We start from the raw sequence: 20,548 nt of genomic DNA on the forward strand, positions 1-20,548 counted from the left end.
AACTACAGTAAAAGCAAACTTGATGCAATGTAGTGTAAAAGATGTAGACATGTATGGCAAGAACAAAAAGAGTTACAGTTAGAGAGTTTAAATTTTCTGGAGAAGAGAACTACTACTACTACATTTCTCAAAGTCTTTCCTTTCTCGCATCTTCATGCCTTTTAAATTCTGGAACTGTGTGAATATGAGCCAAATGTGAGCTTTCACTAAACCGGTACTAGCTGACTGAATTCACCAATAGAAGACAGACTGATGCACCCTAGAGGCTAAAAAACAAATAGCATTCAATGACTATATCGAACTTTAATGCAAATGTCAGTCCATGAATCATTAACGTCGCTAAGAGAAATTAGAGTTGTAAAAATGACATTGGAATCAGAAAGTAAGAAAATACCAAATAAGTGCACTTACATACTACAGTATATGCTCATATTCATGACACCAAATGTCCACAACCTAATGCTAGCGGGCTAAGTACCGACTCTATGCGATCGCCAGACAAAGATAGGTTATATTTTTGGTACGGCTGTCAAAAATTTAAAATTTTTAATCGAGGTAATCACAGCTTAAAAATTAATTAATCGTAATTAATCGCAATTCAAACCATCTATAAAATATGCCATATTTTTCTGTAAATTATTGTTGGAATGGAAAGACACAAGACTGATATATACATTCAACTTACTGTACATAACTACTGTATTTGTTTATTATAACAATAAATCAACAAGATGGCATTAACATTAACATTCTGTTAAAGCGATCCATGGATAGAAAACTTGTAGTTCTTATAAGATAAATGTTAGTACAAGTTATAGAAATGTTATATTAAAACCCCTCTTAATGTTTTCGTTTTAATAAAATTTGTATAATTTTCAATCAAAAAATAAACTAGTAGCTCACCATTGTTGATGTCAATAATTACACAATTCTCATTGTGCTGAAACCCATAAAATGAGTCGCACCCAAGCGCCAGCAGAGGACGACAAGACTTCAAAAAACACAAGTAACAAGTGCACATGACACTGTGCTGTCATGTTAATCTGTTTGAGCGGGGCATGTGTGTTAATTGTGTCAAATATTTTAACGTGATAAAAAAATATATTAATTAACGCCCGTTAACGCGATAATTTTGACAGCCCTAATTTTTGGTGATCGATCGATCAGCCAAAATTCATGATCGACTATTCAATTAGTGAACCTTTACTTGGAATGCTTAAAGGTTACTGTGAATTTAGTCTAACAACAGATTGTTACCACACTTTGATTTGGCAGAGCATTTACTATTAGATATTATCAAATTGATAGAAACTGTTTTCGATTGTGCAGTGTGCTTATATACTTCAAACATTTATCCTGTTGTGACTTCTCCAATAATACAATATAGCCACCAGTTTATAGTCCAGTGTGGCTTATACATGAACACATTTCATTTTGTCAAATTTTTGGGGTCTGTTTTAGCATCAGGTGTGCCTTATAGTCCAAAAATTACAGGGTATATACATAGTTTATCGACAGAAAGGTATCCAATTTGAGCAAATTGGGGTTGTAGAGTCCACACATGCCTGTCCTTCCATTTTCCTCAAACTGTCCAATTTTATTCAACTATGTTGAGAATGATGTCAGACATGGATGATATTACCACAGGCTGTTTGATATGATGATTCAAGGGAAGATGACACCGAGAGACACTCTTCATAATCTTCAGACTTGACTTGTGACAGATGACTGTGTTTTGTTTCTGAGGAGTCAATGTGTGAGGCATAACAGAGTGGGGATAATATAATTCAATTTGGTTTAAAGATGGATTAAGTTGTCTTTAAGCGCAGCAAGAGGAGGACATCGGTATGCAAGCTCATATCTACAGGCATAACTGGGGGTCTGATTGCGACAGTACTATTTTATCAGAGGAAATCATTCCAGTTGCATCCAATTTTTTTTTTGTTTTACACTCAAAAGAAACAACCTAATTATCAACCCCTTAGGTTTTTTGTTGGGGCGGGTGGCATATCTGACCTTGTGACTTGAATGGAGTTCTTACAAAATGAAATTTAACTCAATTCAAAATTTTATTCGAAAGCCTTTTGTGAATAACCAAACACAGGCACGTAAAAGGAAGCAAAAGGCCTCCTTAGAGTTGACAGAGTGTGGGAGTGTGTCAAAGGGGTGGAGCCTAAGAGTCACTCACACTCACATACACTGGCAGAAGGTTGGTTGATCCCTGAGGAAAGACACAACACAGCGGGACCATGAGTCGCAGCTGGTAATTTGCTGAGAGGTCATTCAGAGTAAACAAGCTTTAAAAAAAAGAGATCTGGAAAGGCAATTATTTCATAAATTGTGTAAGACTGAAGAGGATTGGTGAAGTGGGGGAAAAAAAGGGGGGCCGTGCAACTCTGGAAGAACTCTTCCTGTGTCAATTGTTTATCAAGTCTATTGTTTTGTTTTTTTTGTTCCCAGATGAATCAGTGATACAAATAAAATTATGAGCACTGACCACTGGCCAACCCTGGATTAGAGTTAGTTTCACTCAAAGTCAACAACTTTAGCAAGACGATAGAGCTCAAATTCACATTTCTTTTATACAGCTTTCAACCACTACACCCTCTCTAAGGGCTTCACAGGCGCACAGTTGACAAAAATGACAACATCCCCTGATCAACCAGCATGCCGAGGACTTTATTGCCAATGAGAAGGCTCCCTCCGATAGTTGATCCCATTACAGAAGAACAGTTTAGGGCATTTTGTTTTTGTAGGCATTTTGACAGGTTTAAAGATTTAATTTTATCAAAGTGCCAACGCAAGCGACGCTGTTGACAAAAAAAAGCAACAGGAGGGAGGGTGAAAGGCTGTACGACCATAAATACTGTATATTTTTTTTATTAAATACCCGATCCTTTTCACCCGATTCCGATCCTATGAAAAATGGCCCGATCGGCCCGATTTCCGATCAAGTGATCGGATCGGTACATCTCTAATTTCATACTTTTTAACTAGGGCTGTCAAAATTATCGCGTTAACGGACAGTAATTAATTTTTTTTAATTAATCACGTTAAAATATTTGACGTAATTAACGCACATGCTCCGCTCAAACAGATTAAAATGACAGCACAATGTCATGTCCACTTGTTACTTGTGTTTTTTGGTATTTTGTAGCCCTCGCCGGCGCTTGGGTGCGACTGATTTTATGGGTTTCAGCACAATGAGCATTGTGTAATTATTGACATCAACAATGGCGAGCTACTAGTTTATTTTTTGATTGAAAATTTTACAAATTTTATTAAAACGAAAACATTAAGAGGGGTTTTAATATAAACATTTCTATAACTTGTTCTAACATTTACCTTTTAAGAACTACAAGTCTTTCTATCCATGGATCGCTTTAACAGAATGTTAATGTTAATGCCATCTTGTTGATTTATTGTTATAATAAACAAATACAGTACTTATGTACAGTATGTTGAATGTATATATCCGTCTTGTGTCTTACCTTTCCATTCCAACAATAATTTACAGAAAAATAAGGCATATTTTATAGATGGTTTGAATTGTGATTAATTACGATTAATTAATTTTTAAGTTGTGATTAACTCAATTAAAAAATTTAATTGTTTGACAGCCCTATTTTTAACAATTACCAGGAAAGAAGGCAAATACAGTAGATGAGCTCATGCTGAACTTGTTTTTCTCATGCATAGCAATGTTTGGTCAAGCATTGCACGAACCACTGAACAGTAATGCTAGTGGTAACACACTTGAGAGCAGTCCAGACTGGTCCACCAATATTATACACCATTAAAGTAGATGCTCCAAGGTTGCCATGGCAATGTTCTCTTTATTGTACGCCAATGTACAGCTGATAATTTATTTGCAGCTGTTTAAACCATTGTTCCTAGAAGGCACATTAGGCCATTAGAGTACAGTAAGGGAAAACAGGGATGTTTGATCTCACGGGTGCATTCTGCCTCACAGGATTTAAACAGACGACATGGCAACAGGCCAAAAGACTGGGAATAATGGGCCGTCTTTGTCACCACGCTGAAGCCAACGCATTGACCGTAAATACCAATGAATATTTAACGCCAAACAGTCACTCACATGATCAAAACGACTGCTTTTGCCTGTGAGCAAACGATTTCTTTTTCAACTGTGCATACCTGTGTGTTGATGAACAATACTCATACGTTGCCTGTGAGTCTTTCGACCTGCTGTGCAGATCGATGTTCAACACTGGCACAAGTTCTACTTTTGGAACAAATCTCTTCCAGGACGTGACAGTTAAATTCCTCCTACTCTCGGCCTGTGAAAAATGCAGCATGAATTAGCCCTTTGTGCACTGCTAATAGGAGCGTTCACTTATCTGCAATAACATTCCAGCATTTTACACAAGACATTTATCATAATTTATTTGACCTTCATTATCAGTGTTTAGACGAGATGTTTATGCAGATAAACAAGTCATTCATGGCCGACTGAGACCGAGTTCCGCGACAAGTTTTACTGTCATTGCCTTGACCTGACGCAGGTTGCCAAAAACAGTCAAATTCACAACTCTGCCATTGAATGGGATATAAATCTTTCCACTTAACATTCTTTGCTACACAGTCTGTTGTATGCAGACTCAATGGTCAAGTTTTCAGTAGCTTATTTTTCTTTTGCTGTACCTCCAAATCAATTGTCTTCTGCTCTTAACAATGCAAGTTAAGTAAATAAAACTTCTTAGCCAAACATTTACACTCAGAAACTTCTTTTTGAGGAGGTTTTTTTAATTCTTTTTTTTTTTTTTAAGGCAAACTGTATCGTGGGATTATTTCGAAGGAAAGGACATTCTAGAATATGAACAATACATGCCTTTTCTGCGGTCCAACTTTCAAATAGCTAAGCTTTGTCCCAATCACCAATAGCTAAATTATTAAGTAATCATAAATTTATCGGTGCACCTATCAACCGAACAGGTATCATGTGCAAGTCATGCAAAAAAACAAAAAACAAACAGTAAACCCATAAATAGGTTTTGCTAGTAGTTGAACTACTGTAGTTCAGCCCATATTGGTGGCAATGCACCTTTCTTAGTAAAGCAGCTTGAGAAAATACTAAAGATTTGAACACAGAGAGTCTTGATTGACACGTTGTCAAATATATGTGCAGTAATACAAATGAAGTACAAAAGGCTGTTGTATTATTAGTACACAACACATTGATTTAAAGTACTGTAATTACCGCACTATAGACTACAGCTGACTAATAAATTGTACCTCCCAAAATTTTCATAATTTAAAGAATGAATATGGCGGAAAACACGGGCAACACTGAAAAAGCAGTTTCTGCTCTTGCATTCCTCTTTATAAGAAACTGCTGTATTTTAAGCCAAAATAACTGTTGTGTTTGATAAAACAATATGTGTATATGCTGCCGTAGCAGATTCATGGCGCATGACGCCCCCGAATTATTTCTAATTTGTCCATTTTACCCTGGAAACCTCCGTTTAAAGACATCGTGCAACGGCTTTTGTTTCAACCTAGCCATAACACTAAGGTAATCAATTATATTTATTATTCAAAATGTCTGTCATTTTTAGCTTTGAATCATTAAATTGAGGTCGAATATTAAAAAAAAAAAAAAAAAAAAAAAAAAAAACGACATTAAAAAATTATTCACTTGCATATTTTAAACTTTTGAACAAATGACATAACAATGAAAATATGGCATCTGTAAAAAACTCACGGATATCTACCTCATAACTATCACTTAATTGTATTTTTTTTTTTGTTACTGTCGCATTTTCTCCGATATGTTAGATGATAATTACTCAATCCAAACAAAGAAAAACTGAAAAAAAAAAAAAAAAAACGTTTAAAAGGGTAAATATATGAAAAAGAAAATCTCAACCACTCCTCGGGGTCTGCCATTTCTGCATCGCGACCCTTGTTATATGACAATGTTTCACCCATAAAATCCAGACAAAAATCCAGCTGTGGCCATTCACAGCTGTGTCTTGACAGTCAGTGATACATGCTACATGGAGTTTTTGGATCGAAACAAGGTAAGTAGGTGATAATATCTCGTTAAAGTCATGGCGTCTGAAATTCTGCTCTCACGTGCTCTCACCTCCAGATAGGGTTGTGCTGTTTAAAAAAAAATTTTAAAAGGAAAATGATGACACATCATTGAAATTAAGAAAGAAATGATAGAAAATTATGAGCGTGGTGTGCCTGTGAGAACTGGCTAGACAACGCGGCTCACCGACCCCCCACCCCCGTCAAAAACAACAGAATATGAAAAGCAAAAGTAAAAAACACTCTTACGCACCTCTCTCTCGTCAGTCACACTGTTGAGTTCAGGAACAGCATGCAAAACACAACTGCCACATTCCACAATCCAATTCGTTACATTAACTTGTTATTATTATTACCTGTATTATACTATTATTATTGGCATCAGATCGGGACTGGTTCGACAGATTCTCAAAATTAGGTGACTCTGACTCAGGTGCAAAAATATGTGATCAGGACATCCCTAAATGAAATACAATAAAATAAAATATTTTGCCACCAATTATGTGAAACTGGATAATTTTCCACATGAGAATCATTATAGTAGTAAGTACTTTTATTTATCCCCACACCCCATATTTTTACAAAAATATATAAATATAATATAATGTGGAAGTGGAACTAAAAAAAATGTTCGATCATTTTTGCTGTGTACTGTACATACAGTACTTTAAATTTTACTTTACCTCTACTGATAATATTGTTTTCCACAGGCTGGAAGCCTGTCAAGTTGTTGCGAATGTTATTGTTGAGGGTGTGTATACCATCATTACAGGCTGAAGGCCTGTAAAGTCACCATTGAAGTAGTTGTTGTAATTGTTCTTCTTCTTGTGGACACTAACTTTGAAGTCAAAGTTGAATTTGTTCAGGCTTGGCTGTGATTCTCAGATGGGATTGTTTTATGCAGAAATGTTGGGTAAAGGGGAAAAAAATACCCTGCAGACCACTACAGTAGGCCTACTATTAATTCGTGTTGGGTCTTTTTCTGCAAGGTTATTTTGTGATTAGGCTACTTAATGTTTTATGTAAAACTACCCCACTTCTCTTTGTGAAACTAGTCCTGTCTGAATTAATAACAAGATAAATCAGAAAAAATCAAATTGCCCCCCTCCCAACCCCTAACCTTGCATTTTAAGTTTTATTTGAGAATTTGATAAATATTGTTTTGGATGTGTGCTATATGACAGTTTATTGATGTTTTATGTTGGTGCGCTGTTGTAAGCAGGTCCTCAGGTTGAGTAGCCCAGGACATTGGACCACAAGAGATTACTGTTTGATTTAAGTACTTCCAAGCGAAACGAAGTGGATGCCGATTGACTGGTTTGGTGTTTCGTGTCCTTTGTTTTAAAAGTGAGACTCAATAAGAGAATCGATAAAGAATCGAATCGTTAAACAGAATCGAAAATAGAATCGGAATCGGAAAAATCGTATCAATTCCCGTCCCTAGTTGGGAGTAAGCCAGTTGAGGTCAACAGCCACAGTCTTCAGCCTGTTGTACACACGTGCATGTTTTTAATCTATAAACCCCACTCACCAACATCACACAATGACGTGTCGCAGTATCCGGCCACCATATTGTCCGTCATTGTTTATCCGTATTCTCAATGGTTTCAATTTGTCGTGCAATTTATAGTGCAATTCATGGAAGCCCCGGTGCTTTCAGACGCTGTAAACTCATTGGATGCATTGCATAAAAGGCGTTATGTGGAAAAGCTTCAGTCTATCCATTCGCCAGATCCATATTTGATGCCTAAATCGATATTTTTCGACCCGCTGTCTTCGCCGTCTCTGCCTGACATCTGCTACCCTGATATCTACAACTATCTTGTCCACAGAAACAGCCTATTCTCACGAAACTTTGAAAAATTTTAAGAGCAGCACTCGATAAGCAACATTACCCCGTGTGACCCTATACTTCCAATTTTCTAAAATGGCAACAATCAATAAAAAAAAAAAAAAGTTGACTGCGATGGCCGACACTTCAAGGATAGGTGGATATTGGACGATTTCTTCAATAAAATACGCAACAACTGTGTCTGCCTCATTTGCAAAGAGACAGTCGCTGTTTTCAAAGAGTTCGATGTGACGCGATATTACCAAACAAGACACGCTGACATGTACGACAACATTACAGGGAAGATACGCAGCGAGAAATTAAAGCAACTTAAAGATAGTTTAATTTCACAGCAGCAGTATTTCGCAAGAGCCCGAGTGTCGAAAGAGAACGCCACAAAGGCGAAATTGTTGAAATTATGAATTTAAAAAAATAATAATAAAGCAAATGTGACACACAGAAGGGCTTGCTAAAATTTGTTTAAATATATTGTTCTACGTAAATCAGCCAAGGTAGCCCCACACATTTTTACCACACCAGATCTGGCCCCCTTTGCAAAAAGTTTGGACACCCCTGTTTAACTGATGATCCGTAGACGAGGCCAGCTTCTTTCACTTGGTACCAGCTAAATATTATTCAAAAATTAATGATGACGGAAGAAATAAACATCTTGAATTTGAAACTGTATGTTGTCGGCGATAAGCCTCGCAATGATCTTAATTGTGGTTGTCAGCCCAAAACCCTCTAAATATGTATTAAATGCATCTTACCAGATATAAAATGACAACTACATAATCTGGGGTGATCGTTTGGTGCCCAGTTTTCTCGTCGAATTGCAGCAGTCCATCTCGCTCTCCTCTCCGGGTCTCTCGGAATACAGTAGAACTTCAAGTCTCTCCGTCTATCTTCTCTGTTACTGCAACCAACCGCCACACACGCCTTCACCATTTTGATTATTAATGTTAACGAGCAGAAAAACACGCCATAATAGGAGGAATTTACGTAGCGGTAATGCGTAAACACGACGAGCTGACAGACAATATGGCGTGGAGGCGTGGTTGTGACGTAGTGTGAGTGGGGTCTATTTCTCCATTATCTGTGGATGGAAAATGAAAGTTGGTAGGTACTTTGTGCGTTCTAGGGACAGTATTTGTTGCCATTTTAAAAGACTGTTACCACTAGTTGGAGTCTAGTTCCATGATCAGAATATTCAAATTGCACAACAAATGAGAAAGAAGCAGCAATTCCCACACAGAGGATGTCAGAGGTGCATCTGCTGGTATAATCCTTTTGGGGCCAGTTACAATGTGAATATTTCATAGCGCTTCATGTCATGTAACCAACATCTCTATACTGATTTTGCCCAAGGAGAGAGGTTCTATTGTAATAAAGATGAAGGTGTATTTGAAATCTGATGATCAAAGCTACGCAGTAGTCACGACGATGTCCAGACAAATTGCTCTCAGTGGGACATTACACTCTGAGGACTGCAAGCAATATATTTTGGTCTCCGGAGTCACCACGACTGATCAATTGTGACGACGTCTCCACCAACAAGATAGGCTCTTTTCACGCATACAGCATTGGCCAGCACTACTTGATTCTGAAGGCCATGGGCAGATTAAATTAAATATTTCAGAACACAAGGCTGAAACCTGATTGGATTAAAAATAAATAGCATCAACATACATTCAAAAGAAACAATGCAGCCATGAGAAACATCGTAAAATGAGACAGTGTAGCATAAATACAGGTTCATGTGCCTACAGGACACAGCTGGTACAATGCAAGGGCAGGTAAGGAAATGATTAGCAGCACATCGTATGAAACTAATCACAGATAACAAGGAGGACCAAGCAGACAACAGAGAAAAGTAATTACCAACTGCAGACACCAGAGAAAAGTAATTACCAACTGTGGTAAATAAATAAGGTCCAAATGGAAAATTTGAAAGACCAATCGCTTCAATTTCACCATCTTTGTGTGACACGCGTCCAAGGATGCAAGAATACTCTGTTTTATATTGAACCGTACATACGCCCTCTTCGATTCAATACGCAAAAAAACATTCGATCCAAATGAAAAGCTCCCAAAATGTATTTTCCGAATTTATTTTTGTCGTCTTTCTCGCTAAAATGTCCAGTGCAGCTTTGCCTTGAAAAAACAAACTCTGCCACTAGCAGCCCCGCTCCTCCACTCCTCCCCCACACTGCCTGAAAGGTGGGAGGTGTGGCGCACGTGGATCATTGCTCGTGAAGACAGACAGAAACTTCAACTTTCAATGACGTACATATCCGTTGTTTAGCAGCATTTTAGCTGAGCTGATATGCAATCCCCACTCGTATATATTTAACAAAGACAGTCTTTACGGATATGTACAACAAAGTTTGCCAATATATTGTTGTCAACTTGGCTGCTACAAACAACCTTGCTTTGACAATAGACAGCTGGACAGCCCGGGACAACACTGAGGGCTATCTCAAGGTTACATGATGAACAATGAGTGGCAAATTAAGAGCGCTGTACTTTAAACTCGTCCTGTTTTTTCGAAAGGCGATTGTAGAATGCTGGTGTTGTGCAGTAATGAGCAGACGTGACTTCTGTGGCATTTGTTAACTTTTTTAATGCCCGAAAACACTCGCGTGCACACACTAGTTATCATACAATTGCAACCTAGATACACTACGTTAGATTCCCCCCAAGTCCCATGCCATTGGCTACGTGAGGCCAGAGTGATTATGGGACATGTAGTCCATATACTACATTGATGAATTAAAAACCGCCATGACTGAATGGAAGTTAAGCAGGCCAAATCAATCCATACCAGTGACTATAGATAATGCTGCAAATATTGTTAATTCAGAACGTAACACAGATGGACTCGGACCACTAATAGGATGTTTTGCTCATGTGGTAAACCTGCCTGCTAAGAGAGCAGTAGCAATTAACAGTGTGCCCTGCCTCACTTTACAAACAGTAAAGATTGTTCTCAGGACTTTTATACAAAATTTCTTCAGATCACAAAAACGTAAGCACATAAATATTATGTCCTATAATCAGGGGTGCACATATTTTTTTTGCTCAGGTTCTCAGAGGAGGACCTGGAGATGTGACTTGGTCCTCATTGAGCTTGAGAGCCGACCCGCCTGATGCGATAAAATTATGACAAGCTTTACTTAGAGCCAATTACCTTTAATTAATTATATTAACAATTAATGCTCGATTAACATCAACTGGCACAACAAAATTGCCATTACTTTGAAGTGAAATGTAAAGAAATAAACATAAAAGCACTAATTCAAAATAAAGGGCATTATGCGGCTCCCACATTAACTCCATACCTTTATAAAAGTGGGATGTCCCCCTCATAAGAGCTCATTTAACGTGCATGTTTAGCTTTGTGAAATGCGAGCAAAAACACGTTTGTCAGCGCATGGCGCTGTTCTTCATTAACTTTATTCCGCCACTTGTCCATAGGGCGAGTGGGGTGCTGTCTGACATCGATAGTTTGCTTAATTGCCACATGCTCTGTTTTTTTCGTGCTTTTCAAAGTTTGGATGGCTGAAATTCTTTGACCCTACTACATAAAATGCGCTGCTCTTATCAGCGACATTGGGATTCTCACGGCAAATTTTGTACCACATTTCTGTGCAAGCATCATTTGCTTCTAGCCATGGTACCTCCTGCAGCCACTTTTCAGCAAAAGTCCTTTTTTTCGGTAGCTCCGGTGACGTCTCTGTCATCTGTGTCTTTTGACGGGGGTGGGGAACACGAAAATAATTACCGGTACTCAGTGGGGCCTGCCTCTTTGACATTTTGAGAAGTGATTTTCTCGTGTCCGCCGCAAATACAGTGGTCAGCCATCGGTACGCAAAAGCGTATGGAAGCCGTTGAGGGCCAGCGCATTTGTCTACGTCCAGTACGCATGCGCGCATGCGGACCACTTATGTGCACCCCTGCCTATAATGCATGTTTATATGATGGCATTGCTACTTTTGTTTGTTAGCATGATCAAAAAACTAACCAAAAAAACAAAACAAAACAAAAGCACTCGTATTTTGTTTCAGAGCATTAAATGTATTGAATTGAATTGAAAATCATGTCCCTCGTATCGAAAATCGTAACGAACCGTAACTTAACTGTATCGTTGCATCCCTACTCTGCCCAACTCTTTTTGGTGTAACACACATGTCATGTGGGCAGCTGTACCGATGGACCGCCCGCAATTCTCAAAACAGCTGTGGATATTCGCAATACCTTAACTCATTCCACATTCTACCCTGAGGATTGCCAGCTCTAGTGTGTGAGATCATTCTTTCTATTAAGGTGTGTCCAATTAGCTGGTGCCAAGCCGTCAGCATTGAGACTGGTTGAGGAGTTGGAGTTTGTGTCTTGAAGGCATTCAGTCATGCTGTCACAGTTAATAAATAGTAAATACCACAAGCCTTATTAAACTGGCTGTAACACCGTCATCTTGAAATGAATATGTTCAACTCATTTTATCGCCCATTTCTGGACTGAACTGCTTTTTGTACATCATTATTATTTTTTTTTTTTTAATCCGGTCAGATTGTTGCATCTGTGTGTTGCTTTGTCATTTTAATCTGTCAGGGTCTTCAGAATTAATAATACTGGCCAATGTAATTTAAACTATGTGAGCATTGGGAGTCTTGGGACTGTTTTTTTTTTTTTTTTTTACAAATTAGACCTCCAAAGCTCAGTGAGCTGACCCTTGATGATGTGGCATTTTCCATCCCCTGACTGATTGGTCAGAGCAAACAGCCTCTCCACTTCACCCTCCAAACAACTCTTGAGTAAGATGTAAGCCTTTCCACGTTTGTTCCCGAATAAAATAAATAAATGAAGATTAATAATAAATATTCAAAACCCACTGAAAAAAATCCCCAATTGTTTACTTCACGAGCCCTGAAACACAACTATGTGGGGGTCCACTGTACTACTAATATTTGAGTATTGGCACATATAGTAGAACACTTACTAATGCAATTTATATCTTGAAAATGTGTTTCATATGAATCAAATGCTGTCAAAAAATATGGAGCATAAGTGTACCTCAAACACTTTTATGTTATTTGAACATATACTGCATGACTTTCTAACAATTTTGCCTCACATTTGTCTTCAATATCCCCTCCCCCACAAAATGAAAGCTTTGAAAAAGCAGTTTCTTCTCTTGCAGCCCTCTTTAAAATAAACTGCTGTATTATAAGCAAAAAAAACTGTTGTGTTTGAAAGAACAAAATGTCTATATGCTGCCATAGCAGATTCATGGCACCTAAAGCCCTCGAACTATTTTTAATTTGTCAGTTTTACCCTCAAAACCCCCGTTCACAGGCGCCGCGCAACTGCTTTTGTTGCAACCCAACCATAAAACGTAGGTAATTACCGGTAATTATATTTATTATTCAAAATGTCTGTCATTTTTAGGTTAGAATCATTAATTGATGTCTAATAATTTGTTTAAAAAAACGACTTCGAAAAATTATTCTTCGCATATTTTAAACTTTTAAACAAATTACGTCACAATGAAAAAAATGGTGTCTGTAAAAAAAGTCAGATATCTTACTCATAACAATCGCTTAATTGCATTTTTTTTTGTTACTATTACATTTTGATTGATCTTAGATGATAAATAATCGATCCAAACAAAGAAAAATTGAAAAACAACATTTAAAAGGGTAAATATACAGTATGAAAAAGAACATCTCGACCACTCCTTGATGTCGGCGATTTCTGCATCGCGACCCTTGTTATATTACCATATTCCACCCATAAAATTTCAAAAAATCCAGCTGTGGCCATTCACAGCTGTGTCTTGACACTCAGTGATACATGCTACATGGAGTTTTTGGATCGAAACAAGGTAAGTATGCGATAATATCTCGTTAAAGTCATGGCGTCTTTAATTCTGCTCTCACCTCCAGATAGGGTTTTACCGTTTAATTTTTTTTTTTTTTTTTTTTAAAGGCCCTCCTGTTCAAAATGTTTCTTCCCCCAGAAAATTGAGATTTTAAGCTTTCCAATGATGTATCGCACATGCATATCGGACAATTTTGAAAGTTGGCCAAATTGGGGGTCTGAGAGCGGAACTTCAAGTCACCTGAGTGTTTTCCGCCATATATAACATGCCATCATTCTCATCAGTGTCAAATTTTTTAAACTTTAGACCCATTCAAACTTCATTTGTATTGGTCCACCAAAAATAATCAACATAAATGGATCATAGAAGAGATCAGTTATCTAAAAGAAATAACTTAATTATAAATTAATAGATGTACCAAAAAAGAAAAATCAGTAGAAAGTCTCAGACCTGTTCTCAAAAAGAAATAATAATAAATATTTATAAATAAATATTTGTCCACAGAAAAATATTCAACATAATGTGTCCTCATTTGGGATGATATTTGGGATCATAGTAGAGATCTGTTCACAAAATAAATAATTAACTTTATTAAATAAAATCAGAAACTAAAAAAAAAAAAAAAAAAAAAAACATAAAATGTTCACCTTAAAATGTCTATTGACTTTAATAATTGAAAAGAAGATTGACACTGGACTGGACTGGTCTGGTCTGGCCTTCTTTTGCAATTGTGCCTCAGTTTTTCAGTTTTTCTTCAGAAGACTTACGCTCCAACCATGACTCCATTGTTTGCGTCTTCAAGTGATTGACAGGTAACGAAAGGTGGCATGTGACAAGTTGGGTCGAACCATTCAACTATGGAGGAGAATCTGGGTTTTTAAAATCATGAAATTGAACAACAGACTGAACATAACATTTGCTTTATGAACTTGTATTTTCCTGGAGCATTTAATTAAATCAATAATTATTTTTGAAGGATTTTTTGCATGTTTGTTTGTTTTATTTAAAGCCTCTTCTATTACCACCAGGGGTACGCTTACCCCCATTTGAGAACCACCTATTGACTTCATAGTTTCTTTAGTATTTAAATCAATATAGTATTAAGATGTATATTAAGTCAGATAGGTCCCCAGTCAGAGTCCAAGTATCAAAAACACAGCATGCCAGAAATCATAATATGTACAAGTGTGAGCGTGCTACATTTGAGCGCGTTCTGGAGCAGAGCCAACCCAGTGGTTTTGGCTTTGGTCACGATTTGGAAAACAAATGAAGAATACGTTAGTAGGACGCACGCAGTCTTCACTTGACAGCTGTCCACTAAACATTGCCTCCGAAGACCACAGAACATGTGCCATCCCGTTTATAGAAAAGGGTGGCTAACTTCGCTAAATAAACCACAGATTTGGATTCCCTGCCCATCTTTACCAAGCTGAACTGACTGTGCTAAAAGATATATTAAAATAAATTTAAAAAAGGCATGTGATGGTATGAGATTCTGACGGTATGATAACCTCAAGCCAAAATGTCACGGTTTCACGGTATTGCAATTACAGTTCTAAAATGTGTTACTTTGAGATATCTGGGTTTAAATTAAAAAAAAAAAAAAAAAAAAAAAAAACGTTAAATTTTTCAAAACATTAGCAAATTGGAACATACTGTAAGTATAATATTAGGTTAAATTACAGTTTGTTTGTTTTTTTAAATAAAACAATTTAAATATTCTAAATAAAATTTAAATAAATACAGTCCTTTAGGTGAGCCTAAACCCACAGCTCAACATTATTACCATCAGAACAAAATAATTGAATTATTTTCCATAAAAAGGATGTGTATATGACTCGTATCATGTTTACATGATACACACACTCTCTTTCTCAACAGACAGTTGCCAGAGAGAAAAAATACCAAATGTTTTACCACTGCTACACACACTAAACACACTGGAGTTAACTCTAGTAACTAGCGGGGACCGTTCATGACAGTGTTTACTAACATTTCATTTTGTATAAATGCGTTATCATACTGGAGGTATTGCCTCCTCAGTAGCCACCCTCCGCAAACATGTTTTACATGTCGGTTGGCCCTCATCCTCTAAGCCGCGGACGTCTGTAATTTTCCTGGAGCCTAAGTATTCCCAGACCAGCGACTGTTTTGTTCGACGGGGGAAAAACTTCAGGAATTTCCCCTCCTCCAGCCATCGTGTAGCACAGCTGACTCACTGACACTGAGAAACAACTGGTGGGGGAGAATTGAGCTTTGCAGCTGCAAGCGAGGGATTTCTCCCTGCATTTTTGGGACATAAAAATAGCTAATAACTTAGGGACGGTATGCCGGAAAATTTGTGTGGTTTTGAAACCGTGACGTTTTCATACCACGGTATACCTTGAAACCAGTAATTGGCACATGTTTACCGAGAAATTATTATTTTTATAACTGTAAATTTCTAAAGTTGAATAACGTCACAGTATTTGAGGTTTTGCTTTCTTCCCTAGCTTTATTGAAACTTATTTTGTGGTCATGTGAACTCAGTACACATTTCATGTGTGGGGGGACAATGACAGTGAATTGAATGACAATTCAAAAAAATGCCTAAAAGTGATGGTGACAGCGTGACCCTGGAACAAATTATGTTTTTCCCCCCGATTATTTCCTGTGGGGAAAAGTGTTATTAATTCCGAAGGAATTGGACGTCAACTATCTTCACAGAATCTATTGCGTTCCTTAGAGGTTCCTCTCTGATGCACTCAAATGGAAGATCCTGTACTCTTAGCAATGGAAAGTTTGCATCAGTCAAAACCTCCTCCTCTTCCTCTCACCTTCAATTTAAACACCCCCTCAAAAAAAGTGGGGATGTCTCCAAGTTGCCAAAAGAACAAGTAACAAGCTCTGGAAACTCACTCCTCCTTTTTTAATGATTTCAACCGCTGGAATACAGGCGACTGACATCATCTCCCTGAACCAGAACGAATAAGAAATTCCATCGTGCCCTCTGCTAAAACTATTGCATGTGACAATTTGGGATTTTGTTGAAGGATACACAAGTAAGCAGATAATGTATACAAGCAAGGACGTTGGAGGGGTAGGGGGATCATCCGGTTCATCTCAGCGACAGAGGAGGCAAGAGTGTCGTGCCTGCTAAATATTTCCCATGACCTCAACATATGGTCAAGACAAATTCTCACTAAAACTGGGAGAGCAGGAAATGGGGGGTGGTGGTGCGAGGGAAAGGGTTGTTCAAAGATTGTTGAAAACATCTACAACAACTGTGATTTCACCAATATGCGCTCTGTGAAAGGAATGTTAGTCGTGTCAGCGACCTTTTACTCACAAAGGTTGCATTGTGAAGACGCGCGCTGCCGAGGATGGCTCAGTAGGGGTTTGCTGGGACACACCTATGCATGCTCATTTAGTCATAAATAAAAGGGCCGTAACAGCTCACGATAGGAATAACCAATCCTACAATGACGAATGCTTTCTTACCTCTTAGAAGAGTTGTGTGGATGAGGCTGTGATAAATGATCATCCATGACTAAACTCATCGGCCTGACCAAATTTACTGGACTGTGGAGCGAGAACATAAGAATGAGTCATGCTTCTTTATCCTCCTGAATATTACTAAAAAACACACTTTTTCCATGATAGACAGGTCATGATAATGTAAGGTGGGTAGGAGTGCGAGGAAAGCAATAGCAAAAGACAGCGATAGGAAAAAAATGGGCAATAGATGTAAAGTCATTTACTAGAGATAGTGAGCAATGAAGGAGATACGTTTGCAGAAAGAAAGCAATTGTGTGGGGGGGGAACTTACCATGAATGCAGATGTTTTTCGTGGCGGCGTTCAACATCCATTAGTCTTCACAGGGATGCAAGATCACGGAAACCCGCCACCAACATGAGTTAGTTTGTTGGGGGAAAGGAGAGCCTCATTCGTCCTGGTTAGGCATTTTTCGCCTCTTTAAACAGCCCATTCCTCCATGTTTTTTCTTTTTTCAATCCGCGACGGTAGATATTGGGATATTCAACTAGTACTGTACTCAACTGTGGCAACTTTTCCCCTGCAACTTACATCCCGTAGACGCTGCCACACCGCAGTAACGTCAAGCTGTAAAAGCGGGGCGTCCCTCGTTGCGGTTTGTGTCTGTCCCGGCGGGACGTTTCAATCAAATTGTTGGCAACGAGACAACAAGCAAAAAGAAGTGGACGTACCGTACAAAATGTCAACGCGAAGGCCCAAAAGAGAAGTTAAATGCAACTCTAAATAAACACACGGACAAGATTTCTTCTTTGCTGGTTTCCTTTTAATGATTGCATTAGTGTGTCAACAGTGACTCCGTGTGGCAAGTCATGGAAACGAGCAACCATCCCCATCAGTTTTCAATCATTTTCAACCTTGAAAAAATGGGCCAACTGCTTTCATGATGGACCTGTTTACCACCACAAACTCTATTGCTAAACCTAATTTGACCCCTCTTAACTTTTTATTGCACGCGTCCAATTATTCAAGGCTTTTTGCACAACCTACTAACAAGGGGCTGAAGCTGAACAAAGGGTTTTTCATCTTTTAATTACCCAATGATTTTCACATTTTTAGATAAGGAGCAAGACAACACATATTCCCTGTCTTTAGAGGAAAGTGGTCACTTAGCAATGGTTCTCAAACTACCACTTTCTAGCTATCCAGGTATCCCCTGAATGATTGGGAAAGAGCAGTGCACATCACAAACAAGGCAGAGGTTCTCTCAGTATTCTTGTAATATTAGGCACAATTTAAAGAGTATAACTGCCCTTAAATTTATTCAATAAATGATTCAATTTGAAAATATTGCACTTTAAATTTGAATAAAAACAGTACCTGAATACATGTTAGAAAACAATTATCGTAATTTTCGCACTATAAGGCGCATCAGACTATAAGCCGGCACCCACCAAATTTGACACAAAGACGGCATTTGTTCATAGATAAACCGCACTGGACTATAACGCGCAGCTGTCCTCAATGTATTATGAGATATTTACACCAAAAGATATTATCCGGTTTATTATCCACTTTATTTGACAGCGGCATCATAAGACTGTCATATGACCAAATGAACCACCATGAAGCTTTGAACCAATTGGCTTTAAATCTTCATTGCTTCAAGAAGCTTCAATTTGGCCATCACTGTTCTCTTGGGGGAGACAGTCAAACTCTGATGCCAACTACCGTCAACACTGTTGTCGTCCAACATGCCTCCTAGCATGTATTACAGTGCTACAGATGTAAATAACAAATCAAAATTCATGTTCTGTGCTAATTATTTCTTCAGTTACTGTTCTAGTTGTTTCATTCATCGCTAGTTATGGAATTTGGTAACACTTTATTTGACAGTGGCGCCATAAGACTGTCATAAGACCATCATAATTATGACGTGACACAGCCATGAGCATTAACGAATGCTTATGACTGATTTCACTTTGGCTAGGTTCATACTACAGGTCTTAATGCACGAATCCGATTTTTCGTGTTTTTCCGACTCGAGTCAGGCATTAACTTGACGGTCTGAACGGGACATTTCGCATAGAAGTCAAATCCGATCTAAGTCACTTTCCTATGTGGTTCAAATTCGATCTGGGCCACATTTTTTCAGAACGCGACTGGCAGTCTTAACTATCAAACTCCCAAATCGGAATTCGTGCAGCAATTACGTCAGCAAAAAACAAGAGGCACTGAGGACGGCAGCCATGTAGGCATTAGCACCTAGCTTGAACTCTGCTTTTAAGCACGAAGCGGGCTTGACCACAGTCATTAAAAAATTAAACGAAGGAAAGAATAAGTCTTACAATTTTCGATTTTCATTCTGTGCGCCGAATGAGCAATATTTCATTATTGCACACACGGCCGAGTCGGGGCAAACTGACGCACCCACGTCATTTTACGCACACATGTCAAGGCTCATGTTTGTGCGTGTATGCGTTCTATCAGTCCATAGAAACTTTGAATATAAGACTAAACAGGGATAATTAATGTCTGTTATTTGTGTCCTCTTTTTGGAAATCAAAATATGATCACTCTGGAATGACATACAGCTAGCATGTGTAATTTGTTTTGATGCTTCTGCTCATGCGGGTCTCTTTGCTGAGCGCATCTCGGACTGCGAATTAGTGCGCATGCGTGATACTTGAACGGTCTCAATGGACAAAGGCAGTCTGAATCGGCACGCCAAAACAACAGATATGGCAAAAAATCGGATTTGTGCATTAAGACCTGTAGTATGAACCTAGCCATCGTGTCATCCGGCAAATTATCTCCCTTTTGAACGGATGTAAAAGATCCAAGCTGGACATAAATGGAGTTAGTGACATAAATTGCCGGATGGCACTTAATGACATCTGTCATACACATTCATTAATGCCCATGATAATGTCATGTCATAATTATGACGGCCTTATGGCAGTCTTATGACGCCGTTGACAAATTAAGTGTTACCTATTAACCGAAATAAATCAACAAATAAGCTTCACTAGACTATAGGCCGCAGGATTCAAAATGAGGTAAAAAAAAGTAGCGGCTTATCGTCCGAAAATTACGGTATTTATAAAATATGACATTCAAAAGTATTGTTCTTAAAAGTTAAATAAAACTTGAACTACACTTCGAACATTTATAATTCAGTGATTCTTCCAAATACCACAAAGGAACCTCGGTATCACTTGTGGTATTTGTAATATTTTACTATGAAAAATGCTACTAATGTATCCTAATTTGCATTACAAAGTGATGAGTGTCCTCAGTAGTTGCA

At 38.1% G+C, this 20,548-nt stretch overlaps 1 protein-coding gene across 3 annotated transcripts in view; it reads right to left on the reverse strand.

Moving 5' to 3' along the window:
- The window catches only part of cobll1b (cordon-bleu WH2 repeat protein-like 1b), a 45,940-nt gene extending 25,392 nt beyond the window's left edge, over nucleotides 1-20,548 (reverse strand). The window contains exons 1-2 of one of the 3 annotated variants that reach the window (XM_057853306.1): nucleotides 17,578-20,548; nucleotides 17,250-17,330 (exon numbers count right to left, since the gene is read on the reverse strand). In XM_057853306.1, coding sequence (XP_057709289.1) covers nucleotides 17,250-17,330; nucleotides 17,578-17,618 — 122 coding nt within the window. In that variant the 5' untranslated portion in view covers nucleotides 17,619-20,548. Of the gene's footprint in view, nucleotides 1-4,158; nucleotides 4,302-17,249; nucleotides 17,331-17,577 lie in introns of those variants that run through there. The other 2 variants (XM_057853307.1, XM_057853309.1) reach the window with 2 other exon arrangements.

The sequence above is a fragment of the Corythoichthys intestinalis genome, chromosome 12 (genome assembly GCF_030265065.1).
Source record: "Corythoichthys intestinalis isolate RoL2023-P3 chromosome 12, ASM3026506v1, whole genome shotgun sequence".
In the NCBI taxonomy this organism is placed as follows: domain Eukaryota; kingdom Metazoa; phylum Chordata; class Actinopteri; order Syngnathiformes; family Syngnathidae; genus Corythoichthys; species Corythoichthys intestinalis.